Genomic DNA, 25,990 nt, shown 5'->3' on the forward strand with positions numbered 1-25,990 from the left:
TTTCATGTACACATTAAGAAGAAAAGTGTTTAAGAGGAGAGGTGACCCAGTCAGAGACAGGTGAAATTATTCTGCACTGTATTGCTGCCACAAAAACAACAAATTGTACAACTAATGAAATGAGAATAAACCTGATTCTGATATTATTCATCTTGTCAATGCTGAGGTACTAAAATATTTTACATCAGTCTTCACCAGGGAAGAAATAGTTGCTGAAGCCTCTGCAAAAATAAGCTGTCCTGATTAAGTGTCTTGGCCCAAAATGTTAACTGTTTATTTCCCTCCTGAAAAGATCTTGGCCTGGAAGGTTGACTGTTTATCCCCCTTCATAGATGCTGCCCAACCTGCTGAGTTTCTCCATCATTTTGTGCATGTTGCTCAAGATCTTCAGCATCTGCAGAATCTCTTGTGTCTATGACATATTAGCACAACAGGAAATAAAGCAGCATTCTTATAATATTGAATTAATCGCTTCTCTGCTTTGATTATTACAACAGGAATACCTATATGGAGGCCTAATTTGCAGTATTCTGTGTGGATTTGGTCACCTACCTACAGGACAGATGTAAATAAGGTTGAAAGAGTACCGAGAAAATTTACAAAGATGTTGCCGGGACTGGAGGCCTCATGGTCCCCTTAAGCAATGACCTCTAGTTGTGGTCCCACCCAACCTCAGTGGAAAACTCCTGCTTGTATTTATCCTATCTACACTCTCATAATTTTCTATAGCTCCATCAAATCTCCTCTCAATCTTCTAAATTCAAAAGGAATAAAGTCCTAACCTATTTGATCTTTCTGTACAATTCAGCTCCAGGGGGAACTTCTTTACTCAGAGGGTCCTGAAAGTGTGGAATAAGTTTCCAGCTCAAGTGGTGCATGCAAGCTCAATTGCAATGTTTAAGGTAAGTTTGGATATGTATTTGGATGGCAGGGCTATGAACCCAGTGCAGGTCAATGAGAATAGGCAGTTTAAATGATTCAGTACAGACTAGATGGTCTGAAGGACCTGTTTCCATGCTGTACTTCTCCATGACTCTATAACTAATCTATCAATCCAATGCAAGAGAAATAGCTGAAATGACATGCACTCACAGACTATTTTGTAACTAGTTGGAATTTTAAACATATGTACGTATATTATTCATTCTATAGACAATAACAGGAATGTTCCATGTTATATTAAAAAGGAAACTCCACCTATAAGGATCTAAAAGGTTTTTTGCACTTTTTAAAATCTATTCAATATACGTATACTGTAATTGATTTATTTGTTTATTATTATCATCATCATTTTTATTTTATTTTTTTTTCTCTTCTACATTATGTATCGCGTTGAACTACTGCTGCTAAATTAACAAATTTCACGCCACATGTTGGTGATAATAAACCTGGTTCTGATTCTGAAGTGAAAAAAAAAGATAAACACAAGAGCAACGCAACCTTTTGTTTATTAAAAATAATTAATTATCGACAAGAAAATACTGGGATGTATCATTTTATTGAATAGTTTATCAGTTTCAACTCAAGTCAGTTTTATGGTGAAAAATAAGATACTGCTAAAAAGTTATACATCAAATGAAATATTCAAACAAAATCATATTTTCACCCAAAATCTCTAAAAGATGCAGAATTAAAATAATTCAGTTATTTATGCATATTCAATAATTAGCGATTCCAATACTAATCACACTTCATCCAGAAATCTCAAATTCAATCCAGTCACTTGATGAAAACACAATCTGAATCTGTAAAAACAAGGGAACTTTTTTTTAAAATAGCAAAGTCCAAAAGTAATCACTCCTAAACAAAAGTGATTTAAAACCACATATATAATCCAAATTCCCTTACCAATGATTTTCCATATCCTTATATAGGCCATTGTTGCAGATAAAACTAATCCAAAATCAAAACAAAATAATTACCATTAGCCTGCGAGCACTACGGGGTTGTTATACTTCATGATGCACCCTCAGCTCCAATGAAATGATTGTTCCAGAGTCAGAACCTCTATTAGCAATTAGCAAACATACAATCTTGATGTGATCAGCAAAGATTTGACCTCTGCTGGTCACAAGCCACAAACTGTCACAAAGTAAGCAAGAATACGTAATTTACTCTCTTTGCTTTAACCACGCTCCCACTAATGTGACTAGTTACCATAATAATAAACCCTGTAGCACAGAATACAAAGCAGATAGAGAACAGATACCTAGCTCCTACACAGTCCAAAAATCAAATCATCCATAATTTGGACCACTGAATTGTGCAAGGTTTGGTAACCAGGTCTAATGTACATTTTGACATCTATGAGTACATTTTGACGTCTGTTCCTAATGTGGAAGTATTTGGGAGTTTGATACATATTGGCACAACTGATTATAAATACTTCTAGGTTGCATTCTGATTTGGTTATTGCTGAAATTGAAATCCATCTGTGCCTCCCATTATTTTTATACCGGAAAACGCAAAGGACCATCACCTTAACCAATGGAAGAACAAAAGCAAGAGAAACTCTGCAGATGTTGGAAATCAAAGTAAAACACACAAAATGCTGGAAGAACTCAGCAGGCCAGGCAGCATCTGTGGAAAAGTGTAAACAATTGACATTTTGTGCTGAGATTCTTCATCAGGACTGGAAAAAGAGATGGGGGAGAGGAGCAAGTAGCACAAGGTGATAGGTGAAATCGTGAGAGGGGGAGGGCTGAAATAAAGAGCTGGAGATCGATTGGTGAAAGAGATATAGAGCAGGAATCTGATAGAAGGCCGTGGAAGAAGGGGAAGAGGGAGGAGCATCAGTGGGAGGCGATGGGCAGGTAAGGAGTTAAGGTGAGAGAGGGAAATGGGAATGGGAAGTAGAGGGCAATGACTGGAAGTTCGAGAAATCAATGTTTATGTCATCGGATTGGAGACTGTTCAGACAGAATACAAGGTGTTACTCCTCCATCCTGACTGTGGCCTCATCATAGCAGTAGGGAAAGCCATGGACTCCCAGGACTGTCAGAATGGGAATGGGAATGACTTCATTTATGCATTTATCATATTTTTAAGTGCTACACCTGCCCATACACCTCCTCCCTCTTCTCTATTCAGGGCCCAAACAGTCCTTCCAAGTGAGGCAACACCTCACCTGCAAATCTGCTGGGGCCATCTGTTGTGCTCCTGATGCGGCCTCCTCTACAGTGGTGAGAGCCAAGGTGCATCAAGCACCTACCATCATCCATGACAAGTGGTGCTTCCCAGTGGCCAAACATCTTAATTCCCATTCCCATATGTCAATTCATGGCCTCCTTTTGTGCCCAGAAGAGGCCACCCTCAGGATGGAGGAGCAACACCTCATATTCTGTCTGGGTACCCTCCAACCTGATAGCATGAATTTTGATTTCTCCGTCCGGTGAACAAATTTCCCCCTCCTTCCTCTATTCCCCACTCTGACCTTCTCACCTGCCTATTACTTCCCCCAGATGCCCTCCTCCTTCCCTTTCTCCTATTGTCCACTCTCCTCTCCTATCAGATTCTTTCTTCTCCAGCACTTGACCTTTCCCACCCACCTGGATTCACCTATTACCTTCCAGCTAGTTGCCTTTCCCTCTTCCCACCTTTTTATTCTGGCATCTCCCCCCCCCCCCCCCCCCCCCCAGTCTCGATAAAAGGTCTCAGCCCCAAATCTCAACTGATTCTTTCCCATAGATGCGGTCTGCCCTGCTGACTTTTGTGTGTGTTATTTAGGGTGCTGTTTAAGAAAACAAGGTATTGGAAATTAAAAGGAGTAAACAGCATATGCCAACAATGAGTAACTGACAAGACTACAAAACACAGGAGTAGATTGCGCCCACTCGGCCCATTGAGTCTGTCCGTGGCTGATTGTACACACATAGTATTAACCAGTATTTTCATTCAGTGAAAGTGAGGATACCTCCGTAAAAAGAGAAGAACTGCTAGGTGACGATAGGACAAGATTACATTGCTCACCTTTCACTTGCACTGAGTTGCCATCTCATAATAATATTTCTGTAGGTTAGTCCGACAATCTCATAAATTTACACAAATTTAAACCCTTAGTGCTGAACAGCTTTTGAGAAAGGTTTCAATCAAATTGTTCCTAGAACAATTCCCTACCTGCTGAAACAAGCCATGATTCTCTAGTTAAAACCTGCTTAAAATGTAAGTGCCTGATGATGCTTGTGGATCTCCAATATTCAAATGAATCTGATGGTTAAAATTGTGTAGGCTAAAGCATATGGCATCATTGTGTATGATGGGCTTCCTTCAAGCAAATGAAACATTTCAAGTCTGCGAGACCCATAAACAGCAAGTCCAGTTATGTTTAGGATACAATGTTAGATTAATTACTAAGCTGATATTTTTGAATGAACAATAGGACATGGAACAGTACAGCACAGGAACAGACATTTGCCCCACAATGTTGTGCTGAATCAGCTAAAAAGCAAATCCAAAACACCCAAACACTAATCCCTCCTCCTACCTACCCCCGTGTCCAGATCCTCCATCTTCCTTACATCCAGGTGCCTATCCAAACGTCTCTTCAAAACCTCCTTTGCCTTTACCACTGTACCAGGCAGCGCATTCCAGACATCCACCACTCTGAGTAAAAAAAACATACCCCTTGAACCTATCCCCTCACCTTCAATGCATGCCCTTTGGTATTTGACATTTCAACCCTGGGAAAGGGATACTCTCTGTCCACTCTTTCTATGCCTCTCATAATCTTATAAACCTCTATTGGATCTCCCCTCAGTCCTCCGCGTTCCAAAGAAAACAACCCAAGTTTATCCAGCCTCTCCTGATAGCACATGCCCTCTAAACCTCTTTTGCACCCTCTCCAAAGCCTCAACATCCTTCCTATAGTGGAGCAACCAGAACTGTATACTATACTCCCAAATGTGGCCTAATCCGAGTTTTATAAAGTTGCATCAGAACCTCTTGATTTTTGACCTCAGTGTTCAACTAATACAATACCTGACTCAGGAGCCTAATGATAACAATGTGAGAGTGACAAACAAAATCCATTAAATGATTGAATTTCACTGGAGAAAAATTCAACTTTGAAGGATGAAATGCTTGTTTTTATTAGTCGAAGCACTAAGTTCAAAAGCCAAGAGGTTATGTTGCAACTTTATAGAACTCTGGCTGAGCCACATCTGGAGAACTGCATACAGTTCCAGACGCCCCACCACAGGAAGGATGTTGGGACAGAAAGGGTTCAAAAGAGGTTTTCCAGGATGCTGCCTGGTTTAGAGAACATATGCGATTCCAAGAGGCTGGATAAACTTGGGTTACTTTCACTGGAGCAGCAGAGGCTGAGGGGAGATCTGACAGAGGTTTATAAGATTATGAGAGGCATAGATAAGAGTGGACAGAGAGTATCTGTTTCCCAGGGTAGAAATGTATACTACCAGAGGGCAAGCATTAAAGGCGAAGGGGTATGTTCAAAGGGGATGTGAGGTGCGAGTTTGTTTCACCCAGAGTCGTGAATGTGCTCCCTGGTATGGTGGTTGAGGCAAATATGTTAAGACTTTTAAGAGACAGTTAGATAGGCACATTAATATGAGGAAGATGGAGGGATATGGACATTGTGTAGGTAGGAAGGATTTGTCGGGGGGGGGGGGGGGTGCGTTGGTATAATATAGTGGGCTGAGGGGCCTGTTCCTACGCTGTACTGTTCTATGCTAATAAAGCAAGGGCCACAAATTCATTTGTTCACAATCAGGGAATCTAAAATAGTTTCAGGTCAGGAGATATCATTGATCAGAGTCCTGAAAATGGGAATTATCAGCTCCAAAATGTGCTGAGATTAATTTGTATTTATGGTATAAACTGAGGCATTCCAGTCCAGTGGAAATTCTCATAGCAAGAGTGCAGGTGTTTTACTTTTTTTCTCTGTGATCTCTGTATCTAACAGTTATGTAGAACCAGAACACATAAATAGTATATTACTTAATCACAAAGTGCACCGTCTGATGAAGGGCTGGGGTGGGCCTGAAATGTTGATAGCTGCCTGACCTGTTGAGTTCCTCCCGCATTTTGTGTGTGTTACAAATTATGCTGTGTTTTGTAGACTGATCGTAACAGGAGCCATTAAATGGTCTCCATTTTTCACTGCTTTCTCTGCAGATGTCTTCTTTGTATTTGTTTTAAATGACCAGTATTCTAATTAACCTGATTATTCAAAAAGGCTTTTTCAACTTTTTTCAATTTTCGCAGCTCGGCTTGAAGTTCCCAATATTTCAGATAAACCCACAATATCCTGCCATTCTTTCTTTTGTCTGTGTTTTGTACATTTGCACAGTGTGTTTCATAGTTAAAGATATATTTCAAATCATTGTCGATGCCCAACTCTTTAGCAATTGGATTGGCTGCAGCTTGGCTGAGCATCTTCCTCTCTAATTCAAGTCTTTCTTGTTTCGGACTAAAGAAACTGCAGAAAAGATTTTGCCTGTTGACCAGGGAATTTTCATATTCTCTTATGAGTGCTCTAGCTCGAGATTCCCACTCTCTTTCTTTTTGCACCAAATCCCGGTACAGAACCCCAGCTACTCCCGACTGTAGCAGGGAGCGCTTTTCCCCCTCTATATTTTTCCACTCTTGTTCCAGCTGCCGGCGTTCTTCAACTAGCCGATGGCTCTGTGCAGAAAGTGCTTCACGATAACTTTGGACTTTGCTTCTGAGCTTCTCCTGCTCCAGCTCACAGCGCGCAAGTGAACGTCGATTCTGAACAATGACGTCTTCATACATCAATTTCAGATTTGTCTCTGTAGTTGCTAGCGTGTTCTTGCATGCTGTTTTCACTTGGTCTATTTCTTTCTGGGATTCCCTTGACCAGATCCATCCTTTAAAAAAATTAAAGCGGCTTTCAATTGCAACTAGATTCATTTCTAGAGAGCAAATATATCTTTCCAAGATAAAATCCTTATGGTGTTACAGGAAAGATACTGGCATGAATAAAGGAATGGCTGACAGGTAAGAGGCAGCGAGTGGGAATAAAATCTTCTGGTTGGCTGCCAGTGACTACTGCTGTTCCTCAGGGGTCAGTATTGGAACCACTACTTTTCATATTGATGGTGAATGATTTGGATAATGAAACTGATGGCTTTGTGGCAAAGTTTGTGGATGATATGAAGATAGGTGGAGGGGTAGGTAGTGCTGAGGAAGCAATGTGATTGCAGTAGGACTTAAGGCAAATTGGAAGAATGAACAAAAAAGTGGCAGATGGAAAACATGTTGGGAAATGTATGATAATGCATTTTGGTAAAAGGAACAACAGTGTGGGCTATAATCTAAATGGGGAGAAGGTTCAAACATCAGAGGTGCAGAGGGACTTAGGAGTCCTCATGCAAGACTCCCAAAAGGTTAATTTACAGGTTGAGTCTGTGGTAAAGAAGGCAAATGCAATGCTGGCATTTATTTCAAGGAGAACTTTATATAAAAGCAAGGAGATATTGCTGAGCCTTTTTAAAACACTAGTCAGGCCGCAGTTCTGGGCTCCATATCTCAGAAAGGATGTGTTGTCATTGGAGAGAGTCCAGAGGAGGTTCATGAGGATGATTCTGAGAATGAAGGGGTTAACACATGATCATTTGGCAGCTTTGGGCCTGTATTCGCTAGAACTAGAATGCAGCGGGGGGGGGGGGGGATCTCATTGAAACCAACTGAATGTTGAAAGGACCAGACAGGGAAGATATGGAGAGGATGTTTCCTATGGTGGGGGTATCCAGAGCTAGAGAGCTCAGCTTCAAAATTGAGGGGCAACCTCTTAGAACAGAGGTAAGGACATTTTCAGTCAGACAGTAATGAATCTGTGGAATGCTCTGCCACAGACTACGGTGGAGGGCAAGACCGTGGGTATATTTAAGGTGGAAGTTAATAGGTCCCTGATTGGTCGGACATCAAAGAATATGGCAAGAAGGCAGGTGTATGGGTTGAGTGGATTTGGGATCAGCCAGAATAGAATGGCAGAGCAGACTCAATGGGCTGAATGGCCTAATTCTGTTCCTGCGTCTTATGGCCTTACGGGCCATTAGACCACAAGACTTACAAGTCCCTCCAGCATTTTACAAATGTTAGAAGATCTGCAGATGCTGGAAATCCAAAGCAACACACACAAAATGCTGGAGGAACTCAGCTTCTATGGAGTGAATAAACAGTCGACTGAGGACTGAGAGGGAAGGGACGAGATGCCTGAATTAGAAGGTGGGGCAAGTGAGAGAGGCTGGCTGTAAGGTGATAGGTGAAACCAGGTGGGGGTCCACTTCCCCTATTGTTCACACCCCTCCTATCAGATTCTTTCTTCTCCAGCCCTTAATCTTTCCCACCTGGCCTCACCTAGTCTCTTTCCCCTCCTATTTCAGGCATTCCCTTCTACTTCAGGCATCTTGCCCCTTTCCTCTCAGTCCTCAGTCAACTGTTTACTCTTCCTCATTAAGAACACAAGAAATAGGGGCAGGAGTCGGCCATTCGGCCCATCGAGCCTGCTCCACCATTCAATAAGATCATGGCTGATCTGGCCATGGACTCATCTCCAACTACCCACTTTCCTCTTTAACCCTCAATACCCCTACTATGCAAAAATCTATCCAACCTTGTTTTAAATATATTTACCGAGGTAGCCTCCACTGCTTCATTGAGCAGAGAATTCAACAGATTCACCAGTCTTTTGGAAAAGCAGTTCCTCCTCATCTCTATCCTAAACCTACTCTCCTGAATCTTCAGGCTATGTCCCCTAGTTCTAGTCACACCCACCAGTGGGAATAACTTTCCTGCTTCTGTCTATCTACCTCTCCTGAATTCCAATGAGTACAGTCCCAGGCGACTCAATCTTTCCTCATAGTCTAACCGCCTCATCTCTGGAATCAACCTGGTGAACCTCCTCTGCACCACCTCCAAAGCCAGTAAATCCTTCCTCAAATAAGAAGACCAGAACTGCACACAGACTCCAGGTGCAGCCTCACCAGTACCCTGTACAGTTGCATCATAACCCTCCTACTCTTAAATTCAATCCTTTTAGCAATGAAGGCCAACATTCCTTTTTTTCCTTCTTGATAGCCTGCTGTACCTGCAAACTAACCTTTTGTGATTCACGCACAAGCATTCTCAAGTCTCTCTGCACAACAGTAAGCTGCACTTTATTTTAACTGGTTAAATAATAGTCTGCTCTTCCATTTTTCATTCCAAAGTGGATAACCTCGCATTTACCAACATTGTACTCCATCTGCCAGACCCTTGCCCACTCACTTAACCTATCTATATCTCCACAGGCTCTCTGTATCTTCTGGACAATTTGCTTTTCCATTCAACTTAGTATCATCGGTAAACTGAGATACACCACACTCGGTCCCCTCTTCCAGATCATTAATGTATATCGTTAACAGTTGTGGACCCAGCACTGGCCCCTCAGTATACCAACCAGATACCATACTGATCGCCAATGAGAGTAACACTTGTGTATCCCAGCTCTCTGCTTTCTATTAGTTAACCAATCCTCCATCCATGCTAATACATCACGCCCAACTCTATGCATTCTTATCTTATGGGTAAGTATTTTATGCAGTATCTTATCAAACACCTGGAAATCCAAGTAAATAACATCCATCTATTCCCCTCTATCCTCTGCACTCATTATATCCTCAAAGAACTCCATTAAGTTTGTCAAACAGGACCTGCCTTTGCTGAATCCATGCTGCGTCTGCCTGATGGATCCATTTCTTTCCATATATCTCACTATTTCTTCTTTAATGACAGCTTCAAGCATTTTCCCAACTACGGATTTTAAACTAACTGGCCTATAGTTACCTGCCTTTTGTCTACATCCTTTTTTGAACAGTGACAAGACATTTGCCATCTTCCAATCCGCCAGGACCTGCCTAGAGTTCAGAGAATTTTGGTAAATTATCACCGAAGCCTCTGCTGAAACTTCTGCCATTTCCTTCAGTATCCTGGGATGCATTCCATCAGGACGAGGGGACTTATGTACCTTCAGGCCGACAAGTTTGCTCAGCACTACCTCTTTAGTGACAGCTATTCTATCAAGGTTCTCACCTCCCATCGTATCTTTAAAATCTCTTGTTACCATGTTAGACGTGTCAACCACCATGAAGACTGACACAAAATAGTCATTCAAATTCTCATTCCCCAATATAAACTCCTCATTCTTGTCCTCCAAGGGAACTATGTTCACTTTAGCTACCCTTTTCCACTTTATATAATTATAAAAACTTATACAATCCATTTTTTATATCTTTTGTGCTCATTTATTTTCATAATCCAGAAACATAGAAACAGAGAAAACCTACAGATGGTATATACAATTATCTGGATAGACAGGGTCTGATTAGGAACAGTCAACATGGATTTGTGTGTGGAAGGTCATCTTTGACAAATCTTAATGAATTTTTTGAAGAGGTTACTAGGAAAGTAGACGAGGGTAAAGCAGTGGATGTTGTCTATATGGACTTCAGCAAGGCCTTTGACAAGGATCCACATGGAAGGTTAGTTAGGAAGGTTCAATCGTTAGGTATTAATATTGAAGTAGTAAAATGGATTCAACAGTGGCTGGATGGGAGAAGCCAGAGAGTAGTGGTGGATAACTGTTTGTCAGGTTGGAGGCCGGTGACTAGTGGTGTGCCTCAGGGATCTGTATTGGATCCAATGATTTTTGTCATATACATTAATGATCTGGATGATGGGTTGGTAAATTGGATTAGTAAGTATGCAAATGATACTAAGGTAGGTGGCGTTGTGGATAATGAAGTAGGTTTTCAAAGCTTGCACAGAGATTTAGGCCAGTTAGAAGAGTGGGCTGAACGATGGCAGATGGAGTTCAAAGGTGTTAAGTGTGAGGTGCTACATTTTGGTAGGAATAATCCAAATAGGACGTACATGGTAAATGGTAGGGCATTGAAGAATGCAGTAGAACAGAGTCATCTAGGAATAATAATGGTGCACAGTTCCCTCAAAGTGGAATCTCATGTGGATAGGATGGTGAAGAAAGCTTTTGGTATGTTGGCCTTTATAAATCAGAGCATTGAGTATAGGAGTTGGGATGTAATGTTAAAATTGTACAAGGCATTGGTGAGGCCAAATTTGGAGTATTGTGTACAGTTCTGGTCACCGAGTTATAGGAAAGATAACAACAAAATAGAGAGAGTACAGAGAAGACTTACGAGAATGTTACCTGGGTACCAGCACCTAAGTTACAGAGAAAGGTTGAACAAGTTAGGTCTTTATTCTTCGGAGCGTAGAAGGTTGAGGGGGGACTTGATAGAGGTATTTAAAATTATGAGGGGGATAGAGTTGACGTGGATAGGCTTTTTCCATTGAGAGTAGGGGAGATTCAAACAAGAGGACATGAGTTGAGGGTTAAGGGGCAAAATTTTAGGGGTAACACGAGGGGGAACTTCTTTACTCAGAGAGTGGTAGCTGTGTGGAACTAGCTTCCAGTAGAAGTGGTAGAGGCAGGTTCAATATTATCATTTAAAGTAAAATTGGATAGGTATATGGACAGGAAAGGAATGGAGGGTTATGGGCTGAGTGCAAGTCGGTGGGACTAGGTGAGAGTAAGCATTCGTCACACAGTAGGCCTGTTTCCATGCTGTAATTGTTATATGGTTATAGCACAATGCCCACAAAGCTGTGCCGAACATGTCCTTACCTTAGAAATTACTTGGGCTTACCCATACCACTCAATTTTTCTAAGCTCTATGTACCTATCCAGGAGTCTCTTAAAAGATCGTATTGTTTCTGCCTCCACCACTGTCACCAGCAGCCCATTCCATGCACTCACCACTCTCTGCATACTAAAAAACTTAACCCCGACATCTCCTCTGTGCCTACTTCCAAGCACCTTAAAACTATGCCCTCTCATGTTAGCCATTTCAGCCCTGGGACAAAGCCTCTGACTATCCACACGATCAATGCCTCTCATCATCTTGTACACCTCTATCAGGTCACCTCTCATCCACTGTCACTCCAAGTTCACTCACCCTATTCTCTTAAGGCATGCTCCCCAATCCAGGCAAAATCTTTGCAAATCTCCTCTGCACCCTTTCTATGGTTTCCACACCCTTCCTGTAATGAGGCGACCAGAATTGAGCACAGTACTCCAAGTGGGGTCTGACCAGGGTCCTATATAGCTGTGACATTACCTCTTGGTTCCTAAATTCAATTCCACGATTGATGAAGGCCAATGCACCATATGCCACCTTAACCACAGAGTCAACCTTTGCAGCAATTTTGAATGTCCTATGGACTCAGACCCCAAGGTCCCTCTGATCCTTCACACTGCCAAGAGTCCTACCATTAATATTATATTCTGCCATCATATTTGACCTACCAAAATGAACCACCTCACACTTATCTGAGTTGAATTCCATCTGCCACTTCTCAGCCCAGTTTTGCATCCTATCAATGTCCCGCTGTAACCTCTGACAGCCCTCCACACAATCCACAACACCTCCAACCTTTGTGTCATCAGCAAACTTACTAACCCATCCCTCCACTTCCTCATCCAGGTTATTTATAAAATCACAAAGAGTAGGGGTCCCAGAACAGATCCCTGAGGCACACTACTGGTGCCTCATGCAGAATATGACCCATCTACAACCACTCTTTGCCCTCTGTGGGCAAGCCAGTTGTGGATCCACAAATCAATGTCCCCTTGGATCCCATTCCTCCTTACTTTCTCAATAAGACTTCGGAGTTCTTTATCAAATGTCTTGCTGAAATCCATATACACTACATCTACTGCTCTACCTTCATCAATGTGTTTAGTCACATCCTCAAAAAATTCAATCAGGCTTGTAAGGCACGACCTGCCTTTGACAAAGCCAGTGCTGACTATTCCTAATCATATTATCCCTCTCCAAATGTTCATAAATCCTGCCTCTCAGGATCTTCTTCATCAACTTAGTCTTACTAGTGAAGTAAGACTCACTGGCCTATAATTTCATGTACTATCTCTACTCCATTTCTTGAATAAGGGAACAAAATCTACAACCCTCCAATCCTCCGGGGTACATCCCATCCAGTCCCAGTGACTTATCCAACTTGATGCTTTCCAAAAGCTCCAGCACATCCTGTTCCTTAATATCTACATGCTCAAGCTTTTCAGTCTGCTGTAAATCATCCCTACAATCAACAAGATCCTCCTCCATAGTGAACACTGAAGCAAAGTACTCTGCTATCTCTTCCGGTTCCATACACACTTTTCCACTGTCACACTTGATTGGTCCTATCTTTTCATATCGTCATGTTCTTCACATACTTGTAGAATGCCTTGGGGTTTTCCTTAATCCTGTCCGCCAAGGCCTTCTCATGGCCACTTCTGGGTCTCCTAATTTCATTCTTAAGCTCCTTCCTGCTAGCCTTATAATCTAGAGCTCCATTATTACCCCTAGTTTTTTGAACCTTTCATAAGCTCTTCTTGACTAGATTTACAACAATTTTTGTACACCACAGTTCCTGTACCCTACCACCCTTTCCCTGTCTCATTGGAACGTACTTATGCAAAACCCCACGCAAAAATCCCATGAAAATTTGCCACATTTCTTCCATACATTTCCCTGAGAACATCTGTTTCCAATTTGTGCTTCCAAGTTCCTGCCTGATAGCCTCATATTTCCCCTTACTCCAATTAAACGTTTCCCTAACTTGTCTGTTCCTATCCCTCTCCAGTGCTATGGTAAAAGAGATAGAATTGTAATCACTATCTCCAAAATGCTCTCCCATTGAGAGACCTGACACCTGAACAGGTTCATTTCCCAATACCAGATCAAGTACAGCCTCTCCTCTTGTTGGCTTATCTACACATTGTGTCAAGAAACCTTCCTGAACCCATCTAACAAACTCCACCCCATCTAAACCCCTCACTCTCAGGAAATGCCAATCAATATTTGGGAAATTAAAATCTCCCACCACAACAATCCTGTTATTATTGCACCTTTCCAGAATCTGTCTCCCTATCTGCTCCTCTAAGTCCCTGTTACTATTGGGTGGTCTATAAAAAACACCCAGTAGAGTTATTGACCTCTTCCTATTCCAAACTTCCACCCACAGAGACTCCATAGACAACCCCTCCATTATTTCCTCCTTTACTGCAGCCGTGACACTATCTCTGATCAACAGTGCCACGTCCCCACCTCTTTTGCCTCCCTTCCTGTCCTTTCTGAAACATCTAAAGCCTGGCACTTGAAGTAGCCATTCCAGCCCCTGCACCATCCAAATCTCTGTAATGGCCACAACATCATAGCTCCAAGTACTGATCCATGCTCTAAGCTCATCCGCTTTGTTTAGAATACTCCTTACATTAAAATACACATTTCAACCCATTGGTCTGAGCACGTCTTTTCTCTATCACCTGCCTATCCTCCCTCTCGCACTGTCTCCAAGCTTTCTCTATTTGTGAGCCAACCACACCTTCCTCCGTCACTCAGTTTGGTTCCCACTCCCCAGCAGTTCTAGTTTAAATTCTCTCCAATAGCCTTAGCAAACCTCTCCCCCAGGATAGTGGTCCCCCTGGGATTCAAGTGCAACCCATCCTTTTTGTACAGGTTCCACCTGCCCCAAAAGAGGTCCCAATGATCCAGAAACCTGAATCCCTGCTCCAACCCCTCAGCCAAATCTAGCTTCCCTTTCTTTAATGCTCGCTTAGTGGTTCTTTGTTGGTTTTTAAAGTTTTCCCAATCTTCGATACTCTTGGCGACTTTGTATGCACAAGCTTTTAGTTTGATGCCTCCTTTCCTTTCCTTAGTTATGCAAGGCTGGTTCTCCCTACTCTTCACCCTTACTTTTAATTGGAATACACTTTTGTTAAGCACTGTGAAAAATCTCTTTGAAAGTCTTCCACTGTTCCTCAACCGTCCCATCGCATAGTTCCCAGTCTACATGCAGCCAAATCCTCCCTCATCCCATTGTAGTCTCCATCGTTCGGGCATAAACAATGATGCTGCCTGATCTGCTGAGTTCCTCCAGCATTTTGTGTGAGTTGCTCAAGATTTTCAGCATCAGGGATTATAAAATGAAGGGAGTTAAAATATCTTCTGCTGGCTGAAGAATCCAAAAGTTTATTTTGCATTTCTGCATAATTGTTTTTTTACTACTGAAGAACACCATATCTACTCTAAAGATTGTGGTACAACCAGGAAACAACTCTAATACAAATCAACACACTTACGGAAGGCAGCAAGAGCCAACATAGGAACTAGTAGAGCATAGTTCCATTTGCTTCCACCACCTTCTCCATCTCTGCGATTGGGTAAGATATTCCAATCCTCTCCTGGTGCATTCAGATTATTCATGGGGTCTCAGTTTGCTGCCAATAACAACGATGCCTGGAAAGATAAAGCAAATGTTTCTCCAAAAATGATAAACAGATTGAAGTGCAGTGGCTTATATCATTAAAAACAGTCCTTGCAACTCCTCAGCTAATGATATGTTTCAAGCACAATACCACTGACATTTCAAATTCTGGAAATGGTGACTGAAGTGGAAGATAATGGAACCATAAGATTAACATGATCAACAAGTTCCATTTTGAAGAAGCTGATGACCTAATTGCTTTTGACATTGCCCCTCTTGTTTAAAAGAAATGTACCTTAAAAATTAACCTGTGCTATACGAAGCTCATGCCATAAACTGAGCTGGAATGGATAAATGAATACATGCCATACTCCTCTCTTTTTCATAAAACTTTTAGAAACCTGCTTTTCAGAATCAGGTTTAATATCACTGGCAGATGTCGTGAAATCTGTTAACTTTGCGGCAGCAGTATAATGCAATAGATGATAATAGAGAGAATAAAACTGTAAATTACATACACACACAGTTGCACCCCTTTGAAGTTACCTGGTTTTCTGCACTAATTACTCATAAAATGTGGCCTGATCTCCATCCAAGTCACAATAACAGACAAACACACTCTGCCTAAACTAAACAATTGTACTTCTTCTCGTCAATATTGAGTACACCATTTAAATAATCACAGTCTAGGTTCAAACAAACCATGTAAACCTCTGGGGTAATTCATTCTACTAAAGACCAAAGATGGGACCCGAGATCATGAATAACTCCACCTCAAAGCAGCAAGGAAGATTGAAGCATCGAGTTGAAGGCGTTTGGACCTGGTCAGCAATTGCTCCCAACAGGGCCAGAGGGTCAGCAATCGATCCCAAAGGGTCCAGAGGGTCAGTGACCGCTCCTAACAGAGCCAGAGGGTCAACGATCAATCCCAAAAGGGCCAGAGGGTCAGTGACCGCTCCTAACAGAGCCAGAGGGTCAATGATCAATCCCAAAAGAGCCAGAGGGTCAGTGACCGCTCCTAACAGAGCCAGAGGGTCAATGATCAATCCCAAAAGAGCCAGAGGGTCAGTGACCGCTCCTAACAGAGCCAGAGGGTCAATGATCAATCCCAAAAGAGCCAGAGGGTCAGTGACCGCTCCTAACAGAGCCAGAGGGTCAATGATCAATCCCAAAAGAGCCAGAGGGTCAGTGACCGCTCCTAACAGAGCCAGAGGGTCAATGATCAATCCCAAAAGAGCCAGAGGGTCAGTGACCGCTCCTAACAGAGCCAGAGGGTCAATGATCAATCCCAAAAGGGCCAGAGGGTCAGTGACCGCTCCTAACAGAGCCAGAGGGTCAGTGACTGCTCCTAACAGAGCCAGAGGGTCAATGATCAATACCAAAAGGGCCAGAGGGTCAGTGACCGCTCCTAACAGAGCCAGAGGGTCAGTGGTGATCGGACTATACTTTACATTGGTCTCCTTCAGCTTTTGCTGTTTTCTTTCTTCTGGCCGATTGGTGGATGGGTGATCTGTAAGTTCTTTGTGTGTGGGTGGGGGCATAGGGGGTTTTTGATGCAACTGTCATTTTTCTTTTTTGTGAGTGAGGGGGTTGGTTGCTGCTTTTTTTCTGTCTGTGGGGGAGGTGTTGGGGATGTGTTGCTATTGTCACTGTCTATTTTTCTGCATGTCAAGGGGTCAGCAATTTTCTTGTTGCTTTTTTTCCTGTGGAGAGGGGTTGGGAATTGTTATTGTTGCTCTTTTTCTGTGGGGGGGGGTGGGGGATTCTGGTGTCTGGGACCTTTGTTTCTTTTAATTTTTCAAGTGTATTTCACGGCTACCTGGAGAAGACAAATATCAGAGTTGTATTGTACATGTATACAGGTTTCCCCCGCAATCCGAAGGTAGAGTGTTCCTATGAAACCGTTTGTAAACTGAAATGTTGTAAAGTGAAAAAGCAAATACCATTAATTTACATGGGAAAAATTTTTGAGCATTCCCAGACCCAAAAAATAACCTACCAAATCATACCAAATAACACATAAAAACTAAAATAACACTAACATATAGTAAAAGCAGGAATGATTTAGTAAATATTCACCCTATATAAAGTAGAAATATTGTATGTACGGTGTAGTTTCACTTATCAAAATCGGGAAGACAGTGAGCCAAAATCAATTTGGAGAAAAAAAATCGGCACATACACGCATGCGCAAACAACTACCCACACAAGGTTTCATGGTCATGGTAGTCTTTCATGGGGTAAATACACGTATAAAGCGGACGTCTTTTTCTCGTAAAAGCAAAAATCCTCTTTGGTTAGCGAAAACAGGTACTAATGTAGGTCTTTCGTAACAGCGAGTTGTCGTAAAGCAAACGTTCAAAAAATGGGGGACACCTGTACTTTGACAATAAAATGAACCTTCGAACCTTAAACTTCCTCAAAACTCTGTTAGATTGGTTAGACATGACCTACCAGGCACAAAGCCATGCTGACTATCCTTAATCAGTCCATGTCTATTCAAGTACTCATATATCCAGTCCCTTAGAATACCTTCCAATAACTTTCCCACAATTAATGTCACTCACTAGCCTATAGTATCTTGGTTTCTGTTTAGAACCTTTTTTATACAGCAGAACAACACTGGCTGTCCTCCAGTCTTCTGGAACCTCTCCTGTTGCTGAGGGTGCTTTAAATATCTCTACCAGGGCCCCAGCAATTTCTGCACTTGTCTCCCACGGGGTCTGAGGGAACACCTTGTTAGGCTCTAGGGGTTTATCCACCCTGATTTGTTCCAGGATAGCAAACACCTCCTCCATTCTAATCTGTACAGGGTCCATGAAGTCGATGCTGCTTTGCCTCACTTCTGTAGACTGTATTCAATAGACAATATAGACAATGGACAATAGGTGCAGAAGTAGATCATTCGGCCCTTTGAGCCTGCACCGCCATTCTGAGATCATGGCTGATCATCTACGATCAATACCCGGTTCCTGCCTTGTCCCCATATCCCTTGATTCCCCTATCCATAAGATACCTATCTAGCTCCTTCTTGAAAGCATCCAGAGAATTGGCCTCCACTGCCTTCCAAAGCAGTGCATTCCAGACCCTCACAACTCTCTGGGAGAAGTTCTTCCTTAACTCTGTCCTAAATGACCTACCCATTATTCTCAAACCATGCCCTCTGGTACTGGACTCTCCCAGCATCCGGAACATATTTCCTGCCTCTATCTTGTTCAATACCTTAATAATCTTATGTGTTGCAATCAGATCCCCTCTCAATCTCCTTAATTCCAGCGTGTACAAGCCCAGTCTCTCTAACCTCTCTGCGTAAGACAATCCGGACATCCCAGGAATTAATCTCGTGAATCTACGCTGCATTTCCTCTACAGCCAGGGTGTCCTTCCTTAACCCGTTAATTTGTCTCCCAAATAAATACAGATACAAGAATGCATTTAAGGTCTCCCCCATCTGTTTTGGTTCCACACATGGATTACGATTCTGGTCTTCCAGAGGACCAATTTTGTCCCTTGCAATCCTTTTGCTCTTAACATGTCTGTAAAATCCCTAGATTTTACCATTGTTCACTAGAGCAAATTTATGCCTTCTTTTGCCCTTCCTGACTTCTTTCTTGTGTTTACTTGCATTTCTTGTACTCCTTAAGTACTTTAATTGTTCCTACTTACCTCAACCTGCTATGCACTTCCTTTTTTCTCATAACCAGGGCCTCAGTAGCTCTTGAATACCAAGGTTCCCTACAATTGTTATATTTACCTTTTATTCTGACAGGCACAGACAGCTTTGTACTACTAAAATTTCATTTTTAAAGGCCTCCCAATTTCCAAGTACACCTTTGCCAGAAAACAACCTGTCCCAATCCACACTTGCCAGATCATTTCTGATGCCATCAAAATTGACCTTCCTCAAATTTAGAATCTCAATTTACAAAACTACTTTGCATATTTACTTTCAAACTAATGGCATTGTGACTATTAGATGCAAGGTGTTTCCCTGCACAAGCCTCTGTCACTTGCCCAGACTCATTCCCTAATAGCAGATCCAGTGTTGCACACTCTCATATTGGGACTACTACGTACAGATGAAGGAAATTTTCCAGAACACATGACAAACTCTATTCCATCTGGTCTTTTTATAACATGGGATTCCCAGTCAATACGTGGAAGTTAAAAATCATACTATAACAACCTTTTGTTTGTTGCAACACTTTGTGATCTCTTTAAAAACTTGTCCCTCTAAATCCCTTGGACTGTTGGGTGGTCTGTAAAATAGCCCCATTAACATGGTCACACCTTTCTTACTTCTCAGTTCCACCTATAACACCTCACTAGTCAAGTTCTCCAGTGACATTTTCCCTGACTCCCCCCGCCCCATCACATCTGAGACAACAGAACCCTGCTCCCCAGTCTCATTAATAACTACAACATCATAATTCCAGGTGCTCATCCATGCCCTGAGCTCAACTACCGTTCCACCTTCTTGCATTGACATACAGGCAGCTTAGGACACTAGTCGCACAATGCTCAACCTTTTGATTCCTGAATTTGTCTGAGCTTTTACCAACGTTTGCCTGCACAACCTCTCCACTAACTGTCCTGGCACTCTGGTTCCCATCCCACTGCAACTCTAAGGACACTGAGGACTTGATCTGAGACAACCTGAGTCCTGGCACCTGGAAGGCAAAATACCATCCAGGAATCTCGTTCTTGTTCACAGACCCTCCTGTCCATTCCCCTAATGAATCCCCTATCACTACAGTGTGCCTTTTCTTCCCCCTTCCCTTCTGAATCACAGAGGCAGGCTCAGTGCCAAAGACCCAGCCACTGTGACTTTCCTCTGTTAGGTCAATCCACCACCCCCCACTAACATTATCCAAAGTAATATACCTTTTGCTGAGGGGAATGGCCACTGGCTCCTTAACCCCTTTCCCCTTCCTTACTGTCCCCCAGTTTCCTGTATCCTGCACCATGGGTGTAATTATCTCTCTGTATGCCTTATCTATCACCCATCCAGCCTCCTGAATGATCTGGAGATCATCCAGTTCCAGCTCCAATTCCTTAATACAGATTGTTAGAAGCTGTAACTGGATGCACTTCTCGCAGTTGTAGTCGTCAGGGACACTGGAGTCTCCCTGCCATCCCACATTCCGCAAGAGGAGCATTCAACTATCCTGTATGGCATCCCTACTGTCCTAACTGAGCAGATATAAAGAAGGGGAGGAGAAAAAAAAAACTCAACCTAGGGCTTTTCTTCTCTTTGCTTTCTCTGACTGACCCCTCTCTTAGCTGAAGCCTCGGTCAGCTAAAGCCTCAAGAACACCACTCTTTTAACTTGCCCTTGCTAATCAATCCCAAACACCAATTGTTCGCTGGTCAGAGCTCAGTTTTGCTGCTGGGACTCACTGCTCCCTTTTACTACTCAGACAATGGACCTGAGTGAAATACCCTTCTCTCAAGCTTCCAATGTCTGGATTGGTCAATGGTCAAAGCTCTAGTATAGAGAGGAATTTAACACACTAAAATACCCAATGATGACTTATCAAGCAGAATATGATAATAATTTGTATCAGGAGATACAAAGAGAGATCATGGAAAACTTGGTTTTCATTTCAATAAAGGAGAAAAAGGCAGAGAGATTTAGGAAGTAAATACCAGAACCAAAGACTTTGCTAGCTAAAGACATGGTGGAGAAATTAATTTGGAGACGAGAACCACGATTACAACATTGGAGCTGCATGTTGGTTAAAGGGAAGAGATTAAGTTTGAAAGGAACAAAGAAATAGAAGAATTTGAAAACAAGACTGTATATTGAACAAGCTCTTCTTGGGCTTCCAGCAAGGCACAGGTATTGATTTTAACCGATGTTTCAAAGACAAACTCTGCCATGTTCATCTTTACCTGGACCTGACTGGAAGCCTGAGAGGAGTTTATTTGTCATAATCACTAGATTCTTCTCCAAGACTGTATATTTTAACATTGAAGTTTTGCTTACCTGTGAGCTGACTATAGGTCATTCAGCACAGGGCTATGGCGACAGGATGAGGCTTTCCTTTTCGGGCGTAATGCCCTGGTTGATATGCTGTACGAATTTCATTTAGCAGTTCTGTAAGAGCTGTCTGTTCTGTTTCAGCTTGTTTGGGTTATTGTTTAAGATAAGGGATGAGCAGAAATGTGTGCCATCCAATTAGGATGGTCGAATTAAGGGGAGGTTTCTCTGGTGAGGGGCACTATGGATGGGATTGGGGCTTTGGATTCAAGAGGAGATGAAGAGGGAAGACGCAGGACAGAAGAGGTCGTAGGATTCGACCCGGAGCGGAACCATGATTCGACGAAGCCAGGGACGAGATCAATTGAGGATTGGTGACTATGGAGAAACTTTAACCTCCAACTTGTGCACATTTGGCTGTTTCATTAAAATGGGCCGTTCTCTTTTATTGTGCTCTTTTCTTTGCTAACCTTTTACTCAGATTAAGATTCATAAATATCATCTTTTAATCGTATGCAGTCTACTGTTATTTCGTTGCTTCGATTTGCACCAGGATAGCAAATTACACAGCATCCAGACAAACAGGGGTTTGGGGTGGAAGAGTGCCTCAATCTCACGAATTTGGCGAGGCTGGAGGTTGTTTTCCCAAGACTTACGCAGCCAAGGAAACCAGGGGGTTTCACAGAACATCAGAGATGTCCTCCTTATTCAAAGAACTGCATTTCCCTTCCTCCACCATTGATACTACACACATCTGCGTCTCCTTCATCTCTCAATTAACCACGCTCATCCCATCTTTCCACCGCCTTAACAGGGATAGAGTTTCTCTTGTTCTTACCTACCATTCCATGAGCCTTTGCATCTAATACATCATTCTCCACAACTTCTGCCATCTCCAAAGGGATCCTACCACCAAACACATCCTTACCTCCCCCACTCTTCGCCTCTGCAGGGACTGCTCCCTCGTGATTCCCCTGTCCATTCATCCCTCCCCACTAATCTCCCTCCTGGCACTTATCCATGCAAGAGGCCGAAGTGCTGCACCTGCCCGTTCACCTCTCCCTTACCTACACTCAGTGCCCCAAACAGGTGCGACAACTTCACCTCTGAATCTGTTGGGGTCATCTATTGTATCCAGTGTTCCTGATACCGCCTCCTCTGCATTGGTGAGGCCAGTCGTAAACTGGGGGACTGCTCTGTCAAGCACCTCCGCTTCACCTGCCAGAAACAGAATTTCCTAGTGGCCAGACATCTTAATTCCAATTCCAACATGTCAGTACATGATCTCCTCTTGCGTCGCAAGGAGACCACTCTGAGAGAGGAGCACTACCTTATATTTTGTCTGAGTAGCCTCTAATTTGAGGACAAGAACTATAATTTCTCCTTCTAGTAATTTCTTCCCTTCCCTTCTCTCTTCCCTGACCTTTTACATCATCTCACCAGCCTATCACCTCCACCTCCTCCTCCTCTTCCGCTTAAGGTCCACTCCTCTCTCCAATCAGGTTCCTTCCTCTCCAGTCCTTTACCTTTCTTGGCATTCTTCCCCTTGCTTTCAGTCCTGAAGAAGGGTCTCGGTCTGAAACATCGACTGTTCATTCATCTCCATAGATGCTGCCTGACCTGCTGAGTTCCTCCAGCATTTTGTATATGTTGCTTTGGATTTCCAGCACCTGCAGAACCTCTTGTGTCGATGATGGGTGAAATCAGAAGGGTGGGGAGCGGTGATGAAGTAAGAAGCTGGGAGGTGAGAGTTGAAAAGTTAAAAAGGCTGAAAAAGGAATCTGATTTGAGTGTGGACCATGGGAGAAAGGAAAGGAGGAGGGGCACCAGAGCGAGATGTGAGGTGACAAGCAGGTGGAACAGAATGGTGAATAGAAGATAAAAGGGGTGGGGAGGGCAGAAATTACCGGAAGTTAAGAGAAGTCCATGTTTTCTGTGCTCACATTTGATCTGAGACTAGTGATAACCAAAATGGAGGGGTTTATTAGGATAATATAAAATTGGAGCATATCACTGCATTATTTACAGTATAACCAAAAAGGCACAAACTGGAAAATTATGCAATTGTTTTAGCACTGAAGGACCAGTTACTGCTGGAATAATTATCATGCTAATATTCAGATTCAGAGAATAAAAAGTTAAGCTGCCACTTGCTAAATTACTCCTGTGTCTATTTGATACAAACAGTATCTTGCTTTTGATTATTGTTGCACATTAATGATGTAGCTCATGCTCTCCTCTCACTGCTGCCATCGGGAAGGTGGTACAGGAGTCTCAGAACTCACACCACATGGTTCAAGAACAGTTACTACTGTTCAGCCATCAGGTTCTTGAATGAAAGGGGATAACTTCACTCGCCCCATCATTGTAATGTTCCCACAGCCTATGGATTCATTTTCAAAGACCATGCTATGCCATGACACAACCGGTCAGGATACTCTCCGCCGTGCATCTATAGTTTGCCACAAGTTTTAAATGTCATGCTGAATCTCTGCAAACTTCCAAGAAAGTAGAAGCACTGCACTGCCTTATGTGAAATGGCACGTAGATCCTCTGAAATGAGAACGTCACTCACTCTGTCATTCCCTCCTCCTGTACTCAATGGTTCTGCTGATGTTTTTGTGGTACCATTCAATCCCCCTCCTGTATGCTGATTCGTCACCACCTTTGATTCAGCCAACAACAGCGGTGTCACCAGCCGACAGTCACAAGTATAAAGCCAGTGGATCAGGTTGGAAGCTACGCAGATGGAATATGAGGTGTTGCTCCTCCAGACTGAGAGTGGTCCTGTTGTGGCCGTAAAGGAGGCCATGGACAAACATGTCGGAATGGGGAATAGAATTAAGTGTAAACTGCATGCATTTCCCTGCAGATCAGAGCACTACAGCACAGAAACAGGCCCCTCGGCACATCCAGACTGCGCAAAACCATTATTCTGGCTAGTCCCATTGACCTGCAATAGAACCATAACCCTCCATAGACCTTCCATCCTCGTAGCTATCTGACCTTCTCTAAATGTCACACACCACTTCTGCCAGCAGCTCGTTTATATTTGCAGAGTTTGCCTTCTGTGCTCTTTCATCAATCTTGTTATAGTTGCTATTTTATAGATTTATTGAGTATACCTGCAGGAAATGAGTCTCAGGGCTGTATACAGTGTCATACATGTACTTTGATGATAAGATTATTAACTGTATGTGTGTGAAAATGGCTTATTAGCTTGATATACGAGACGGCCAGCATGCCTGCCAGGCACATACATGTAAATCTTTCATCTGCAGTATCATTCTAGGCCAGCACACCTTTTGAATGATTTAAAAATCTGGAATTATACAGACACATTTCATAATGACTGGAATATCCACAAAATGAGTTATCTGTCTCAGGCTGTCCTTTATTTTGAAAGCTGATTAGAAGTCACATTAGATACAGCTTTCAATAGAGCTCGGAAGCCTAAGCCTTATTTCTGTGTATACTGAGCAGTGGGATGCCACTCGCCCAGTTGAAATCTCTTGTGCCTGTAATATTTGTGTGACTGAATGACAAGCTCTGAATTACTCTTATTGAGAACACAAAAATCTACAAGGGTTTAATATCTTTCCATTAATATGAGGATCCAAGCACAGACTGAGGAAGACAATTGCACAAATGCATATAAATATAAATAGTAACAGATAACAAGAAGATGAGAGTTACTGGATTCTACAGATATTGTAAATCGAAAGTAACACACACAAAATGCTGGAGGAACTCAGCAGGTCAAGCAGCGTCTATGCAAAGGGTTAAGAAAGAACAAGACAAGAGAACCTGATTGAGGGATCAGAAGTGGAGAGAGTGAGCAATTTCAAGCTCCTGGGTGTCAATATCTCTGAGGATCTAACCTGGACCCAACATATCAATACAGCCTCAAAGAAGGCATGACAGCAGCTACATTTCATTAGGAGTTTGAGAAGATTTGATACTGTATGTCACCAAAACACTCGCAAATGTACAGTGGGGAGCATTCAAACCGGCTCCATCACTATCTGGTATGGGTGGGTGGTGGTTACCACACAGATCGAAATAAAGTTGTAAACTTAGTGAGCTCCATCATGGGCACTAGCCTCCGTAGTATCCAGGGCATCTCCAAGGAGCGATGCCTCAAAAAGATGGCCTCCATCACTAAGGATCCCATGCCCTCCTCTCATTGCTACCGTCGGGAAGGAGGTACACAAGCCTGAGGACGCAATGATTCAAGGACAGCTTCTTCCCTTCTGCCATTATGAACTGCAATGGACTGTTGCCGCAGACACATGCCGGTGAATGAGACAGTCGACATTTCGGACCAAGACCCTTCAACGGGACTCAATAATTTATTAGAAGTATTAGATCATCATTATATTATACAATAACTTACAGAATAGTAATGGGAAATTTCTGCCAGCTTCCATGGCATTCTATTATGGTACGCGGAAGTCCTACTGAAGGGTCCCGGCCGTCTATTTCCCTCCAAAGACGAGGCCGACAGCCTTTTGTGCGTGTTGCCCTTCCCCCTGATTATTTCTGTTCCTTACCGGTTCCGATCACGCTGCCGCCGCTCTCCAGCTGACAGACACGGTCGGTCGGTCGGTCGGTCGGTCGGTCGGTGCCCAGAGGAGGGTCACCAAGCAGCCGCCGCTCTCCGGCCTGACCCCTGACCCGCGACGTGACGTCAGCCGCA

The 25,990-nt window shown here is 42.9% G+C and overlaps 1 protein-coding gene across 2 annotated transcripts; it reads right to left on the bottom strand.

Moving 5' to 3' along the window:
• Nucleotides 1–1,446: 1,446 nt before the first annotated feature.
• Nucleotides 1,447–25,990, bottom strand: LOC132402091 (coiled-coil domain-containing protein 127-like). Of its 2 annotated transcripts, none has more exons than XM_059984659.1 (3): nt 25,845–25,990; nt 15,185–15,341; nt 1,447–6,848 (listed from the first exon to the last, which is right to left on the bottom strand). In XM_059984659.1, the coding sequence occupies exons 2-3, from the start codon at nt 15,306–15,308 to the stop codon at nt 6,169–6,171; spliced, it is 804 nt and encodes a 267-aa protein (XP_059840642.1). In that variant the 5' UTR covers nt 15,309–15,341; nt 25,845–25,990; the 3' UTR covers nt 1,447–6,168. The 2 variants fall into 2 exon arrangements, with proteins under 2 accessions (XP_059840642.1, XP_059840651.1); XM_059984668.1 differs by having other exon boundaries at nt 25,688–25,990.

Source organism: Hypanus sabinus, chromosome 1 (assembly GCF_030144855.1).
Source record: "Hypanus sabinus isolate sHypSab1 chromosome 1, sHypSab1.hap1, whole genome shotgun sequence".
NCBI lineage: Eukaryota > Metazoa > Chordata > Chondrichthyes > Myliobatiformes > Dasyatidae > Hypanus > Hypanus sabinus.